This window comes from Phocoena phocoena, chromosome 16, assembly GCF_963924675.1.
Source record: "Phocoena phocoena chromosome 16, mPhoPho1.1, whole genome shotgun sequence".
NCBI classification, from domain to species: Eukaryota; Metazoa; Chordata; class Mammalia; order Artiodactyla; family Phocoenidae; genus Phocoena; species Phocoena phocoena.
The window spans coordinates 68,271,131-68,288,454 of NC_089234.1; the positions used below are offsets into that span (position 1 = coordinate 68,271,131).

A 17,324-nucleotide genomic window follows, 5' to 3' on the forward strand; every position below is an offset into this window, starting at 1 on the left:
TCTCCCTCTTCACAAGGTAGGGTGAGACTGCCATAGGTGGAGGGCTCATCAAGAGCAAGGAAGTTGCTTTGTTGTTGTTTTATTTTCTTAAACTTCGGCTGTTCTGAAAGAATATTTTCAGTTGCTCCTTTGGAAAATATTAACAGTTCCCCAGGCCTTCCTGAGTTTGTTCAGTTTGTAAGTTTGAGGAAACTGCAGTTAGTAAATTGTGGTTGGCAGATGCTGTAAGCAGGTGACTCAATAGGCTGAACTCATGATGACTCAACTGTGTAAAAACCATGCTTTTAAATAGCTTGAAAGAAAAATTGCCTTCCAGACTTTTGAACTGCCATGAAAAGTTCAAAACTATTATTAAAGATACCACGAAGAATATTAACATGTGGCTTTAGAAGGAAACACATTTCCCTTCAAGTGGTTTTAAAAGTTTTACTTAATTGTTCTGATTTTTGCTCTGTGGTATTTCTGACAGGCAAGGACACTTAGCGAGTTGTAGTTTAAAATGCAGAAATATTACAAGTCTGCATAAAGTATATTCAGGAGAATATTTTTAAAAGGTCAATTTCATTCAGTTGGGAGATTAGCAGAGAAACCCAAATGGTTGTTGTTTTTAATTAATATAGTAAAAGTAATCTAGTTAGCTTTTTCTTTAACCTTGGTATAACTGAACAAATGAAAATAATGCAACATAAGTAGTCGCTTTCTTATGAATTGATGTTTATATTAATATAGTATATCCCATTCCAAAATCCCATCTGAGATCTGATAAGTTACTTATATCTGATAAATTATAGAGTTTTTGTTGTTTATGATATCCATTCCAAATTTTGGAATACTGTATTCCTGTGAACTGACTTTATCTTAGCAAACATCATTTGCCATATTTAACAATAAAATAATTTGGTTAATTGGGTTTCCTTTTCACTTTCTGTGGTCATGTCACTAATATCATAAGTAAAATATTGAAAACCCAGTAGAGAGTATTCAGATTTTTAATTCTGCCAGTGCATGGGTTGGAAAAAGGTTTTGTGGGAAGGGCTTTGACATTATGCAGACACTTGCTAATTCACCTTCCAGCCATGTGATTTGGGGTCAAATTACTTAATCTTTGAATGTTTCTTCATCTATAGTATGGAGAGAATAATATCAGACTAGCAAAGGGTTTGTTAGGATTAGATGAGGTTAACATTTGTGAAGTGTTAACCTCTTCTGTCAGTTAAAGTTTAAGTTTTTTTATTGTTTACACTGTCAAGTAAATATGCTTATTAAATGGATACTTTTTAAAGGCTGAAAATAGATTCGTTTCATTAATCATATGCAGTCAATTTAGGATATATTTAAGCTGTGTTGAAACGGGAGGATACCACTCATCTGAATTAACCAAAATCAACCAGGAATTATGAAATTATATATACGCAGGACTTACTTATCTATTGCTTTTAATTATGTACAAAATTGTAATATGTTTGTCTTTAAAAATTACATATGTGGAGAAGTTTTAAAATCTTTTTTGTTTCTATGTCATTAGCTTCTTTCTGTGTCACTAAGTTTGTGCTTACATAATCATTTTACTGATGTAGTCTCTTGTGTGAGTCTATGATCAACTAAAAAACTTTTCTATTTTAAAACAGAGAGACCTTTCTTGTATATGCATTAATTTGTTTTGTTATTCATTTATTTGTTTAGATTACTCAAAAGTTCAGTGTTGGGTAGAAGAGTATATATTTTAAGATATTAAAACTATGAAAAACCTAATGTACAATGAGAAAGATTTTGAGAAAAATAGCTTTGGAGTAGATTGTTCAAAGCTTATGCAAAATTTTAATGAGAGTACTACCACAAACAGTAATAATCCTATAAAAATAGTAGACTTTAAAAAGACATTTCTAATAAAGTTAGGCAAATATAGTACTTTATCTTTAAGAGAAAGGGGGACATTTGCTTGATATTAAGAATATGTAAGGAAGGATTGAGATTGCTGGATTATGGAGTCAAAAGCAAAATAAAAGAAAATTGGGGCAGTCTAATCAATATGAACTTCTAAGTCAGCATGCAGTTACATTAAACAAAGAATAAAGTGGAATGGATGGCTATCATGTCTAGTGCTTTGTTCAGCTTTTTTTTTTTTTTTCTTTTGCGGTACACGGGCCTCTCACTGTCGTGGCCTCTCCAGTTGCGGAGCACAGGCTCCGGACACGCAGACTCAGCGGCCATGGCTCACGGGCCCAGCCGCTCCGCAGCATGTGGGATCTTCGCAGACCGGGGCACGAACCCGTGTCCCCTGCATCGGAAGGCGGACTCTCAACCACTGCGCCACCAGGGGAAGCCCTCAGCTTTATTTTTATACTTAGTATTCAGCTGCTCATACTAGGTAGTGCAAAAATAAATAAATAAATGGTATATGAACCAACAGTACTACTGTGTTACACTGATACCATTCACCTATTTTCTACAAGTTCTTGTGAGCTAAAATGAGTTGCAGAAACATTCATTGTTTAAAAGAATAGGATGTATAGTCAAACTGCCTTTCAGAAAAGGTTTTTTCCTTTCCCATGAATGGTGTCATAAATTTTTTAACTTTTCCAATCTGATTAACAGAAAAACTGGAATACATTTAAATTTGGTGGTTCTTGAAGAATGGTGAGACAGAGCTTTTTTTTTCCTCCAGAGTTTTAGTTTAGTGTGGATAAGTATAAAAGTGTCCAGTACTCTTGACTCTAAAATATTGATGTTTGGTTTATATACAGGGAATCAGATCCTAAATAAATTATAATAATTTAAAATTCTATCTAAAACTTAAAATTTTAGCAATAATGAGAAATCTGGAAATTTTAGGTTTTATCATATGTGTTGTGAAGAATCAAGTCACCAAAATTAACAGTACAAGATTTAGAATTATGTTAGAAACATTTAGAGACAACATAGCATTAATCTTATGTAATAGAGAATATCAGGTAAAGTATCTGAAACATATTGATCATTTCTCCCAGTAATATTTGGAGACAATTTTGTGGCAGGATGTGGTTGTGCGTTTTCTTCCTCTTCAATCCTAATTGGTTTCTTTTTCAGAGTGTCACAAGGTCAGCCCTTGGAGGAAGTAGAGAAGCAAAGAAATTACTCTGTATTTGTCTCCCTGTTTGGATCCTCCCCTCCCCTGGTTTTTGTTTGTTTGTTTGTTTGCTTTTTAAATGAATATCTGTTTTCCTTAGGAGATAGTATAAATGAGATTATGTTAAATTACCTTATCATGGAGAAAACACTCAGTTTTCAGTCTTAACTTCAGATATAAGAACCATAGGATTAATGTTGGAACATTGTCTTTAGAAAATTTCTTCTTTTTTAATGCATGTTCCTATTTTTACCCTACTATGGAGTCCAGAGAAGTGGATAGTACCAACCTCTGTATATGAGTATAATTCTCATTGACCCAAAGGAGTTAATCTTATCTTTCAAAGTGGGTAATTTTTCTACACTAAAATCAAGTCATTATTATATTTGGAGAGCTAAACATGGTACAGGAATGTATCAGGGAAATTGATGAAAAGCCTTAAAAAATGAAAGCCTGTGAAAGCCTTAAAAAGTGATTTATCTTAAAATATTTTTTCTCTAATAATGAAAAGGATTTGGTAATTGGTGTATTTTCCTATGCTTATGAATATGCAGCCATTTATGGAAATAAAGTTTGCAGTCAATTTGCCAATGAATTGCATTGCATTGATTAGACGTTTTTGATCTTGCTTTGTAATAGTATTTTATTTGTTCTTTCAAATCATGGGTAGGCAGTGACCACAGGCCAAATCAAAGCAGCCTCCCATTTTTTATAAGGCCTTTTACATTTTTAAACAGTTGAAAAAAACTGAAAAGAAGAGTAATGTTATGACACCTGAACAATCTGTGAAATTCAGATTTCAGATAATGCCGATAAACAAACTTTATTGGAACACAGCCATGCCCATTCATTTATATATTGTTTATGGTATTGTTTGGCTGCTTTTGGCAACTACAGTAGCAGAGTTGAGCCGTTGTGAGAGAGATGTTAAGACCTGCAAAGCCTAATGTTTTTACTCTTCGGCCTTTTAGAGGAAGTTTGCCAACTCTTGCTTTAAATCTTGAAAATATATGGAAACCCTCAGTGGTAGTTGCATTTAATTAAACTGCAGATGGTTTAGACAACTGTGCTTTTTGAAGACCTCTGTGCTAACTCTCAGACTTAATAAGTTTCCTATCTTAGTAAAGACTTATTAACAAAGTGGGTTCTTTAATAAGTAATACAAGAATTGGCATAATAGCAATTGGCGTCACTCTTGACCTGTATGGACCTAACAGTCATGTTTTTCACTGTTGGCTAGCAACCCCAGGGATTTAAAGGACAGGCAGTCGTTTGTAGTTTTGCTGAAGCATGAATTTAAATTATGACTGTGCCAGAGTGGTGTGGCAAAGCACGTTCAGTCACCCAACCTGACATTTCAAGATACAGATAGTTTCTTTTATGATAGCTCTTATAAAAATAAAGTCAACTGTGATTTTTATAGGGGAATTTATGTAATATAATTGCATTTAAATGGTCACCACAGAGGTCAAGGGCTTTATTGCAGGAGGAAGAAAATTCTAAGACATACTCAGTATCAGTTTGAAAGCAGGCATTAGGGCATTCTCCATCAGATATTGTCCAAAGGGAGAGAAACTGCTCCAGTTTTATACTTCTTGTATCCTAAAAGTCATCAGTTAAGACTTTAGAGCAAATCCCTTAAAATTATTAAGCCAGTCAACTCAGTCATCTTGATAGAAACTAACAACTAGTATATTATTACATATTTCATGCCTCTGCTGGCTCTTCAGTCAGTATTTAAATCCAGAGGATGTGTAACAAAGAAAATATGTGTTGAAATAGTAAGGAGCACTTGATTATGGTAAGGCAGATTGTTCTTTATTATCTTAGAAAATGTGTTACATATACTTTGAGCACTGTAATAATATTGCTATTTATTAACCCTAGTCAGGAATATCTGAATATTTTAGTACTAAGATCTTATTTTTTATGTTATTGTAATTGTTACTGTTTCCCTTTGAACTGGGATGAAGTAGAGAATTGCTTGAAAATTAGGTTAGTACAGTAATCTTACTGTCACAGTACAGATTCCAACCTGATTTTAACTTTTATATTGCTATTTTGAGGAATGCTTCTTTTTGATTTCATCATATTCTTCTGTACATACGAGAAAATGTCTGTATTTTGATCATCTCCGATGATCAGTTTTTAATTCAGGGTGGTGTTTAACCTAGAAACACAGCATTTGGGAATTTGTAGGTCATGACTAAGTCATGTTGCCAAAGTGATTTGTCTTCTCTTCTATGCTTTCTGATTATAAGATTGCATGAGTTTAACATCCTCTTTTCTGTTTGATGAGTGTTAGACTATTTTGATATGCGAAATTTCACAGAGCCAATGTGAGGTTGTAGAACGATAACTTCCACCTAATGTTAATGTCTTTTGACCCATTCTGACTTAAGATAATGTTACCTTTTACCTCTTCCATATAACGTAAAGAAATGTGTCAAATTTTGAAAGGCAGTGACAGTAAATAGTCTATTATTTATGCTTCTTCATTGTGCTTCAAGAGAAGCAGAGAATAGATGAAAAGAGACTGAGCTTTAGAGTCGCAGAACTAGATTCAAATGCTAGGTCTCTCCATCACATCCTGACTTTAACCATGGACCTCTCTGTGTATAGCATGTAAAAGGGCTATGATAATCTCAGCTTTACAAAAATTGATAGTACAGAAAGCACCCAATGTGATATCTGTCTTAGTAAACGCACGATCATGTTAGCTAGTTTTCTTTATTATTCTTTACATTAAGGTTCCACTAATGTTCAGTTAAAGCTAATCTTTGCCTTTGCAAAAGGAGAAAAAGCACAGCACACAAGTAAACAATAAATATAGTCCAGAACTTCACTTAAGGCATTGTTTAGCACGTTTCCATGTTTTCTATGTTTCTCGTACAACAGATCTTGCTGAACTGATCTTTTCCCCATTAGTCATTTGCTGGAGGTTATAACTAGCAGTGTAATTAATAAATTGGATGGAGTTTATGGAGAAGAGAAGATTCACAGAGTGCGCTCATTCCTTCACTACATGGGTGATTTCGGGGGGGGGATTAATAAATACATATAATTTTAATTATACAGTATGAAATTGGGGGGGATTATACTACAGTTAATGAAAAGTACGGTGCAGGTAAATTGTTTTTAATCTCATACAAGCTCAAGGCGTAGTTTGTTTGTTAGTTGCATTCTGTGAAAGATAGTAAGCATTCGTAACTAGTTTTTAATTAACAGATGCTCTTCTCTGTGAGTCTGCCTTATAGCTTTGTATCTGATTTTTTACACTATCACAACATTATTCAGGTAAATAAATAGGGGGAAAAACCTCATTTGGCTACCTGCTAACAACTCTTACAGGATTTGATCATTTCGCCTTTTGTGAGCCTCTTTAAAATGGGAACGATGACCACAACTCAACAGAAATACCTCTAACTTACAAAGCACTCTGTGTAGAGGAAGGCTTCAGCAACAATATGATTATCATAATCAGGCATTGTATTGGGGTAATTTTCATGGGTTTTAATTAATTTCGTGTAATGCATGTCATTCAGTACCATGGTTAATTTAGAATTGAATGTGTTAAGACTAGTTTCTGTAAAATTTAAAAAATCATATTGTAAAAACGTACTTATTAATATGAAAAGAGATATTATTAACCCTGCTTTATAGATGAGGAAATTGATACATAGAAATTTGAACTTAAGTAAGGTTATTTCAGTGAGTAGACTGATATTATCAGCTTTTAATGGTATGCTTTTTTTTCCTAGAAATGAGTGGGTCATTGGTGAGAAGATACTTGTTGTCTAATGATCTTGGAAATGTAGCTCATTATTTTAACCTGTTGAATAAATAAAATAGAAATGTTGAGCAAATTTTACATCTCAGTAGCTTTAGTTATAAAATTTCAACACAGGGAACTGGTTTTATAAATCATACCTGTACTTGTCTACAACGTATTGGCAGTGCTGCTTTTACTCCTCCCCACGCCCACCCCGAATATAAAGGCTTGGGAGCAATACACTATAGGAAATTTGATATAAGTCAGCTTGTGACACCCATGTGATTGTAGATTGTACTTTTCTAGACAAGTACCCATCTTCTTTGAGCCAGTTAAATGTCTAGAATAAGAGTAAGAAGAACAACTGTGAGAAAGGTGGGTGTTGAGACTAGAGAAGACTCAGGTTGTGGAAACATAAAACCAGAATTCAAATGTTTGAAGGACTGTCAGGTAAGAAAGTGATTAGGCTTCTGTTTGACTCCAAGGAGTTAAGCTTGGACCTGTGTATGGAAGTTAAAGTGAGAAAGATTTTAAAAGAACTTGGCATCTGTCAGAACTGTGGAAATGGTAATGGTTTTCCTTGGGAAATAGAAAGTTTCCTGTGTTTTGTCTGTCATGGACTAGACTGTCACCTGATGTGCATCAAGAGGGTTAGAGTCTGACCATGTATTTTCTGTTACTCAAATAATGAGATTAACTAAGTGTGCATTAAAGTGGAGTGGAGAAAAGGGATTTCTAGGAAGTTTCTTTACGAAAAGGAAGACAAAACGACAGATTTTGACTACTTTTAACTACTTTTTGTATAACACTTTTCCACTCTAGTATTTCCTTCTACTATAAAGCAGCATTTCTTTGTATTTTCCAAGGAGAACATAGTTGATAAGTTTAAAGGCCTTTACTTCTGTTTGTTGGTGTTCACTAAGTATAAACAAAATATCAGAGTGTTTACTGCAATATTATTCCAAGAATACAGAGTAGTTCCTTAAAGCAGTGATAAGATGAGAAGGGAAGTGCTTTACTTGGATAAACTTTAGAAAAGAATGAAGTATGACCTGCTTGGTTTAGGGATTCTTTGTACTCTTCAGCCACTTTCTGGCTTTTCTGTATTGCCACATTATTTTTATTCACCAGATAAAATCCCCTTCATGTAGCTCCTTTCTGTTCACTGGTTTCCATGATCTGCTAGTCCACTTTTAAAAGGGCCGCCAAATTGACAGTGCTGCTTTGTTGTTCTTCCCAGCTCTACTCTAGGGCTCCTGCCGCTGATCTCAAATGCAGGAGCAGCAGAGGTGCTTTGAGAGAGAACAGAATGTCAGAGAGTCCAGCGGGGGACCAGCAGATTGTGGGAAACCATGTGACTGTGTGATTCACATCTCCAAGGAGAGAGAACCGGTTGTTTCTGTGTCTAGATCCACCCTGTTATGAGGATAATACCATCAATAATGTAATTTAAATTGCCTGGATGCTTTGACACTGGCTTGAAAAAATAAAACTTTTAGCAGTGAAGTTACTGGTCAGATGAGTTTGAGTAGAACTGAATTTGATGACATTTAAATCAATTTAAATCAAAAGACAGTGGATAATGACTTGTAGTTTAAAACTAATGTTTTAGGTATTATGGGGAGAGGGTAACTCATCTATGTATATATATATTGTCACTAAAATATTCACCTTGATTTGTTTGCTACCAACCTTAGATGACCTGAAGCTATTTGGTTTGTATATTGCTTCTAACAGTGAAACCCTTTAAAAGGTGATTTGTGTAAGGCTTGCAGTAGGAAAACTTGTATAAGGCCTGCAGTTAGAAAACAAACAGTTCAAACAAAACAGTTTGAAATAAGTAAATTTCAAATTTTGTCTTAAGGCATTTTTGTCTTATCATGGATTAATTTCTTAGGCTCCGTTGTTATGTTACTGCTAATGAACTATAACTTATGAATTTGCGTTTTTGTATACATTTAGATCAAGGAATTTTCTTCAGTCCTTAGAACGTTCAGGAGGGAATGATGGTAACATTAATGTTAGGACAGTGTAACATGGACCTTTCTTTTAATCTATAATTCTAGGACGACATAGACAGCCTAAACCCAGTTCTCAGGGACAACCCGCAACTTCAGGAAGAAGTGAAAGTCTGGGTAAAGGAACAAAAGGTTCAGGAGATTTTTATGCAAGGTAACTGTTTTGAAGTTATGCATTAATATATGTATATTTTTGGGGAACTGGGCGGTTTCTCATGTTTGGTTTTGGTTGTTCAGTTATATGCAATACAAATAGAAGACCCAGTCTAATATTTTGAGTTATATACAGGCCAGGGAAAATAATAGCAAAATCAGAAAAATTTCAATAGGAAATTGGTAACTTCACCAGTTATTGAGCTAATTTCACCACTAATTTGAGCTGAATGCCTGAAATGAAATTATAACCACACAGGTGTTTTGTTAATAGGAAAATTTCCATACTGCAGAATGCTTTAGGTGTGTCCTTCCTGGAGAAGGAAGCATTGTTTGCTGTGGAGGGTTGCCCAAAGCCACAGTTGATTTCCTTTGAAGAATGCTGTTGGTATCTGATAAAAGTGGCCTATTTCAGTTTGCCTTCCTCAGCAATGACCACAATACTAGTCTTAGTTTTGTTTCCTTTTTTTTAGTAAGTTGTAGGTTTGTCTTCAAACCAGTGAGATTTTATGATTCTTAGTGATTTCTTTTCCTGTCAGTAAAATCATATATTGAAAATGTAAGCTCCTTGTGAAATTGAACTGAAACCGCAACAATATGACATGGATCCATGGAGTATCAATATTTGTTTGAATGTTTCTAAAAGGAATTTTGTTGAATTCCCATGTTTATCTGAACCTCAACTTCCATGCCATTTAATTTAAGCATTAATAGAGATAATCTCAGTTGTGGCTGCCTTTCTTTGTATGGGTTTTTATAGCAGCAGATCATCTACTTATTAAATTCTTCCTAGGCTAGGTATTTTTTAAACTTTTAATATGGAGAATTTGAAGCATACAGAGAAATAGGCACATGGAAGTTCACCGGAAATATTCTATCTCCTGGTTCCAACAACTGTAAAATAAAACCTTGGTAGGTTCTGCCCCACCCATACTCATTTATTTCTGTCAATTTTCAGACATTGCTGTGTTCTATTTTTAAACAAAGCCACCATACCATTATTATGCTGAAAAATTAATAGTTCCTTAATACCAAATACTGAATACTCAGGTTCAAGTTTCCATTTGTCTCATAAATGTCTTCATTGATTTTTCACAGGATTGATTTTTATTTTATTTATTTATTTTTAACCTGGGATCCAAAAAATGTACACAGATTGATTAGTGGAGTGGATATGACCCATCTATCTCTTTTTTCCTTCCTTTCCTTTCAATTTATTTATTGAAGAAGCCAGGCTAATATTTTTTTAAAGTAACTTTTTTTTCCTTGTCATATTCGTAGAGGTGAAATCATTAAGGCAGTAATCCTTTCCATCCTAAGCAGAATTACGTGAGACTGACTCCAGATTCTGTGTGGTGGTAGAACAAGACAGTTAAGATGGTGTGCTGACAGGAATTGAAAATTGGTCATATTTGGAGTTATTCTATAAGCTATTTCTATATTACATTCAGAAAAAGTAATTTGGAGTCTTTTTCTTCCATAGTTAAAAATTCTAAGACTATAGTTTGTATAACAGATTACAGGTATGAATGTGTTTGATTTGCAGGTAATATGGAATACTTTCTACAGATGTGTTATTTGATTTATATTTTAGACTGATATTAGCATAGATTTTTTTTTTAAAACAGTCAAACATTAAATCATTGATTGATATGTTAAATGTCTTAACTGTAGAAGAAAAGGCATCAATCTAGGAAGCAGAAAAATAAATTCAGTTCTAGCTCTTTCACTTAAAAATTTATTTAACCTATCAATCTCACTTTCTTAATTTTTATAAACAGGGAAATATCTGAGAGTTTTTGAATAAGATTCAAAAAAAATTGAATAAGCACCTGCAAATTGTGAAAGCATTTTGTAAATTGTTAATGTATAACACTGTGATATTAACAAGGTGCACCAGAGGCCCCCCCCCACAGTTCTTATTAAACTTTCAAGTATTTGATACCATTTTAGTACCTGTGAATTGAAGAAATTTTTATCTCCATTCTCTTTTGTTTTAAGACATTTAAATATATATAGATATATATCTTTTATTATTTAATTATTACCTATTTTCTGAAGGATATCTGTATACATATATAGATATCATTTAAAAAAGTGAGTTTAATCCAAAAGTACACCAATATGGCATTTTAGTATTGTATTTATAAATTCAGTTAACAGTCTCTGCATGTTTTAAGACTGGCAGCTTTTCCTGTCACCGGAATCAAAATTTTTAGTTGCTTATGGTAAAGTTTTGGCAACTAGAAGGTTGATACACCAAGTTCCAAATTACTTTTCCGTTTCATCCATGAACTGAATCATGTATGATGTGTGTTTTTTTTAAGGTCCTTATTCCTTGAATGGATACAGAGTGAGAGTATATAGACAAGACTCTGCCACCCAGTGGTTTACTGGCATAATTACTCATCATGATCTCTTCACTCGCACCATGATCGTTATGAATGATCAGGTAAATAGTCCAATTTTTGAAAAGAGATGGTTACAATTCACATATCCCATGCCTCTCCTCTGCCCCCGCGCCGCAGTGGATCAGTAGGTTGACACCAAATAATTTTCATCTCTAAGTGCAGTCATGTAATCCTAATAAGTTCAAATGTGTCTGATGTTATATAGAGTTCACTTGAGGTCACAGCGAGATAGTGATGCCAAATTTATTTCAACACTGATAAAATCAGTCCCTGAAATGGAGGCATCAAACTCTTATTTGTTTAGTCTTTTTTTTTTTTTATCAGTAGGTCAGCTAAAACTTTCTTAAAGTCTCAGCTTTTCTGCCCCTCCAGTAATAAAAATATTTCCCAAATGGTTTCTTTTCATCAATGAAAACTTAAATGCACATTGAAGTTCTTTTTACATCAAATTCCAGAGTTGGGATGCTCCCTTAAGTTTTATAGTGAATATGGTGAATGTTAAGGATATGAATTTCATAGGGAGTTTTTTTGTTTGTTTGTTTTTTTGTGTTCTTTTGCATTACGCAGGCCTCTCCCTGTTGTGGCCTCTCCCATTGCAGAGCACAGGCTCCGGACGCGCAGGCTCAGCGGCCATGGGTCACGGGCCCAGCCGCTCCGTGGCATGTGGGATCTTCCCGGACCGGGGCACGAACCTGCGTCCCCTGCATTGGCAGGCGGACTCTCAACCACTGTGCCACAAGGGAAGCCCTCATAGGGAGTTTTAAGTTAACAGTCTGAAAGTCTTAATTTCAAATCTTTTAAAGCTGTACTGTATTTACCCCCAGAAAATAGATATTTACACCTTCCTACCTGAGTGGATTATGGAGGGTGTCTGAATAAATGAGAACCCCCTCTATAAACAATGCAGATGCTTTGGTTAAAATTCTAGTCAAAATGCTAAATAAACTATATCATTTAATTTAATTTTTTTCCTTAAAAGCTAACAAACTTTGACCTCTCAGTGAAGCACAAAATTGCCTTTAGTTTTAAAAATAGTTCTTTCTTTAACCTGTCTTTAAAACTATAATTCATTTATATGATTTTTGTCCTTTTCTGCTTCCCATGCTCTACCTTCTTCTTTTTTTTTTTTTTTTTGGCCGCATCATGCAGCTTTCAGGATCTTAGTTCCCTGACCAGGGATTGAACCTACGCCCCAGCAGTGAAAGCGCCAAGTCCCAACCACTGGACCACCAGGGAATTCCTGTCATGCTCTACCTTCTTGTTTTATTTTACAGCTGTTTTTGAAAATTACTTTTTATTTTTGAAATACATTTTATGACTTGTCAATATACTCTTGAATAACTCTAATCCTTGTTTTGCAAGGTATACTTGCAATAGATGTATTTGCTTTTTAGTTTTTAGTTAGCATGTAAAACAGTAGCCTTATCTTTAATGGTTAAAGTTGATTTACTGTAAGTCTGACAGTATCTCAAGCTGATTTCTAAACATCTCTACTCAGTAAAGAAATTGTACCTAATATCACATTGGCTAGCTGATTGGATTTAATTTTTGTTCTTGTTTTGTGTCATGGATTAGGTACTAGAACCACAGAATGTCGATCCTTCTATGGTTCAAATGACCTTTCTAGATGATGTTGTTCACTCTTTGTTAAAAGGTGAAAATATTGGCATTACATCACGGCGAAGGTCTCGTGCCAGTCAAAATAGCAACACTGTTCACGTATGTATGTTGTTAGTGATGGATTATGGTAAAATATTTTCCCTTAAATTACTTAGGATCAGGTAGTGAACAATCATTGTTAATTGGTTATTTTTAGGGTCATTATACACGTGCCCAAGCAAATAGTCCCAGACCAGCAATGAACTCCCAAGCTGCTGTACCAAAACAGAATTCACACCAGCAACAAAGAAATATTCGTCCAAATAAGAGGAAGGGCTCAGATAGCAGTATACCAGATGAAGAGAAGATGAAGGAGGAAAAATATGATTATATAGCACGAGGAGGTAGGACCCACCTTTTTTAAAGGGCATGAGAACATATAAAACAAAAATACATTTAAAATATACTTATTTAATATTAATTTGAAAGATAAAACTGTTCTTTTTTTAAATCTTATAGAAAATGCTAAAGGTAAAAACAAACAGGTGATGAACAAAAGAAGGAAACCTGAGGAGGATGAAAAGAAACTAAATATGAAAAGACTACGAACCGACAATGTTTCAGACTTTTCTGAGAGCAGTGACTCAGAAAATTCAAATAAGAGAATAATAAATAATTCCTCAGAGCAGAAGCCAGAGCATGAGTTGAAAAATAAAAATACTTCAAAGATAAATGGAGAAGAAGGAAAATCCCAGAATAATGAGAAGGCAGGAGAAGAGGCACTAATAGATAGCCAGCCTCCCTGGGATCCAATACAGGAAGATAAAAAACACGAAGAAACAGAGAAACAGAAGTCTGTTGACTCTCAGATTCAAGAAAAAATGATTATCCGTTCATCAGAACAGGCCACACTTTCTGATCACAATTCTAATGATTTACTTCTTCAGGAACACAATATGGAGAAAACACACACAGTGGAATTATTACCAAAGGAGAAGTTTGTATCCAGACCACCCACACCAAAATGTGTTATTGACATTACGAATGACACTAATACGGAAAAGGTGGTTCAGGAAAACTCAAGTACCTTTGGCCTTCAGACATTTCAGAAAATGGATCCTAACATTAGTGATTCAAAACATTCAGTCACAAATACAAAATACTTGGAAACAGCAAACCAAGATTCTGACCAGAGCTGGGTCAGTGATGTAGTTAAAGTAGATTTAACCCAGTCAAATGTTAGGAATGCTTCTTCAGGAAATGAAAACCTGAATATGGAAAAAGAGAGAAATCAGTATGTCTCTTACGTATCTTCTCTTAGTGCAGTTTCTGTCACAGAAGATAAGCTGCATAAGCGAAGTCCACCCCCAGAAACTATAAAATCTAAACTTAATACTTCAGTAGATGCTCACAAGACAAAGTCCAATTCCTCACCTGAAGTTGTTAAACCTAAAATTAACCATTCCCCTGAGTCTGTAAAGTCTAAGCCCACTTTTGCAAACAGCCAAACTGCTGGTGAAAGAAGACTGGCAAATAAGATAGACCATGAGTTATCAAGATGCAGCTTTCATCCGGTTCCTACTAGAGGCAGTACATTAGAAACTACAAAAAGCCCTCTTATCATTGATAAAAATGAGCATTTCACAGTTTACAGAGATCCTGCACTTGTCGGGTCAGATACAGGAGCTAATCACATTTCACCTTTCTTAAGCCAGCATCCTTTTCCTCTTCATTCTTCATCCCATAGAACGTGTTTAAATCCAGGTACCCATCACCCTGCCTTAAGTCCTGCACCCCACTTACTGGCTGGATCATCCAGTCAAACTCCATTACCTGCCATTAACACTCATCCTCTGACTAGTGGTCCACACCATTCTGTTCATCACCCTCACTTACTTTCTGCCGTGTTACCTGGAGTGCCTACTGCCTCCTTACTCGGTGGCCCCCCACGACTGGAGACTGCTCATGCCAGCAGCTTGAGCCACTTAGCACTAGCACACCAGCAACAGCAGCAGTTGTTACAGCACCAGTCACCTCATCTTCTTGGACAAGCCCACCCATCTGCTTCATATAATCAGCTTGGACTTTATCCAATTATTTGGCAATATCCAAATGGAACACATGCATACTCAGGACTTGGTCTGCCTTCTTCTAAGTGGGTTCACCCAGAAAATGCAGTTAATGCTGAATCTTCGTTGAGGAGGGTAAGTTAAGCTGTGGTTTACCTCATGTCATATATTTATTAATCAACATATGTACAAGTGCTTTTTTCAGTATCCCATTAACTTTTTAGATTTCTTATTATAAAATATGCTAGAATTTTTGAAACAGTTATTTTCCTAATTATGATGAAACTTTTGATGCTTAGTAACTTTAGAACTGTAAAGCTAAAATCTCAGAAAAGCCTATTTACTTTTTTAAAAAGCCAATTTAAAGAAGTAAACCTCTTAAGTTATTTCTTATATACTTAGTCTTCATAACTAATTATATATCCATAATTATTTTGCTCAGGTAAATTTCCTAGAAGTGAAACTTCTGGATATAAAATTTATGTAAAATTGCAAGGCTCTTGATATGTATAATCAAGTTATTCTTAAAAAGACAAATTGTTATGTTTCCCAGTTAGATACATTATATTGATGTATATTACAAGCTATGACTCTCTAAGCCTCTAGTTCTCTTAAGGGTGCGGAGGCTGGAGAATCCTGATATTTGGGAGTGAAGTTGGGGCTGAGAGTCTCTCTGCCTGACAAAGTATTGCTGAAGGTGGGGGACAGGGCTCTTTCTTCTTCCTTCATGCGCTGTGTGGTTTTTCCAGCCATATTAATTTCCATGCTAAGAGATGGTTGTTGAGGGCATTACCAGCCCCATTCTGAAAACTGGGGATTGGGTGTCACCGTTAAACTCTAGGAGGCAACTTAATCCTTGGTGTGGACCAGGATGCTCTTCAGGTTTTCCCCAGAATCTTTCAAAACACATTTTATTGTGGTAAAAGCCACAACATTAAATTTATTTAACCATTCTAAAGTGTACAGTTTAGTAGTGTTAAGTATATTCACATTGTTATGCAACAGATATCTAGAACTCTTTCATCTTGCAAAACTGAAACTCTGCCCATGAAACACTAATTCCCCTTCCCCCTAAGTTCTTGGCACCCACCTTTCTACTCTCTGTCTCTATGATTGTCTGCTTTAGGTACTTCATTTGAGTGGACTCGTACAGTATTTCGTGTAGCATAATGTCCTCAAAGTTCATCCATGTTGTAGCATGTAACAGGATTTCCTTCTTTTTTAGCTGAGTAATATTCTGTTATATGTATATAGGTATATACAGGTACCTTTGTAATCTGTATAACTTCAGATTTCTGGATCTTGTAGAATTGAGACCTTATTTTAAACATATATTTGAATGATCCTATGTACATGTGTATATATATATATTTTTTTTCTTGTGTGAGGTATATGTATATTTTTAATCTAAGAAATTTTATAGCAGCATATCTTTGGTGTGATATCATATTGCTTTCACATTATCATTTTGAGATGTAAAATGTATTCCCTTTGGTAAAACCAAAGGATTGTATTTTCCCAATATCTGATTCAACACAGTATAACTCAACAAAGCATTTTCTGGAAGAATTTCAGTGAGTCATAGTATAGAAACAGTTCTTAAGCATGTAATTAGATAGTTGTAAGTCTCAACATAGAGATCAATGTCACCAGATACTATGAGAAAGGCAGCATGTTGATATTAAAAAAATTAATTTTGTTGTACCTCCACACCTCCAAGTTTAATGGTCCATCTATAGCTTATAGTGAAATGGAGTACAAATGGGCCTTGAAAATGTAATTTTCTGCCAAATCTAAATAAATTATGACATTGGGAAAATTATTATTTTTTATTATTATTTTTTTTTGCGGTACGCGGGCCTCTCACTGTTGTGACCTCTCCCGTTGCGGAGCACAGGCTCCAGACGCGCAGGCTCAGCGGCCATGGCTCACGGACCCAGCCGCTCCGCGGCATGTGGGATCTTCCCAGACCGGGCACGAACCCGTGTCCCCTGCATCGGCAGGCGGACTCTCAACCACTGTGCCACCAGGAAAGCCTGGGAAAAATTATTTTTGACAAGAAAAATTGGCAAATAAACTTGATGAAATCTGGTGAAATGTATTTTAGCAACATGTTTTCTATTTTTTTCTATTAGCAGCATATAGTCTTTTGGTGATAGAATCTTAGGAAATCTTAAAAGCTAGGTTCTGTGTACA

The 17,324-nt window shown here is 35.1% G+C and overlaps 1 protein-coding gene across 2 annotated transcripts in view; it reads left to right on the plus strand.

Moving 5' to 3' along the window:
• The window catches only part of JMJD1C (jumonji domain containing 1C), a 246,084-nt gene that overhangs the window by 192,881 nt on the left and 35,879 nt on the right, over positions 1-17,324 (plus strand). For both annotated transcript variants that reach the window (XM_065893794.1, XM_065893795.1), the window contains 5 exons: positions 8,945-9,050; positions 11,377-11,501; positions 13,036-13,179; positions 13,277-13,463; positions 13,579-15,263. In XM_065893794.1, coding sequence (XP_065749866.1) covers positions 8,945-9,050; positions 11,377-11,501; positions 13,036-13,179; positions 13,277-13,463; positions 13,579-15,263 — 2,247 coding nt within the window. The remainder of the gene's footprint in view (positions 1-8,944; positions 9,051-11,376; positions 11,502-13,035; positions 13,180-13,276; positions 13,464-13,578; positions 15,264-17,324) is intronic.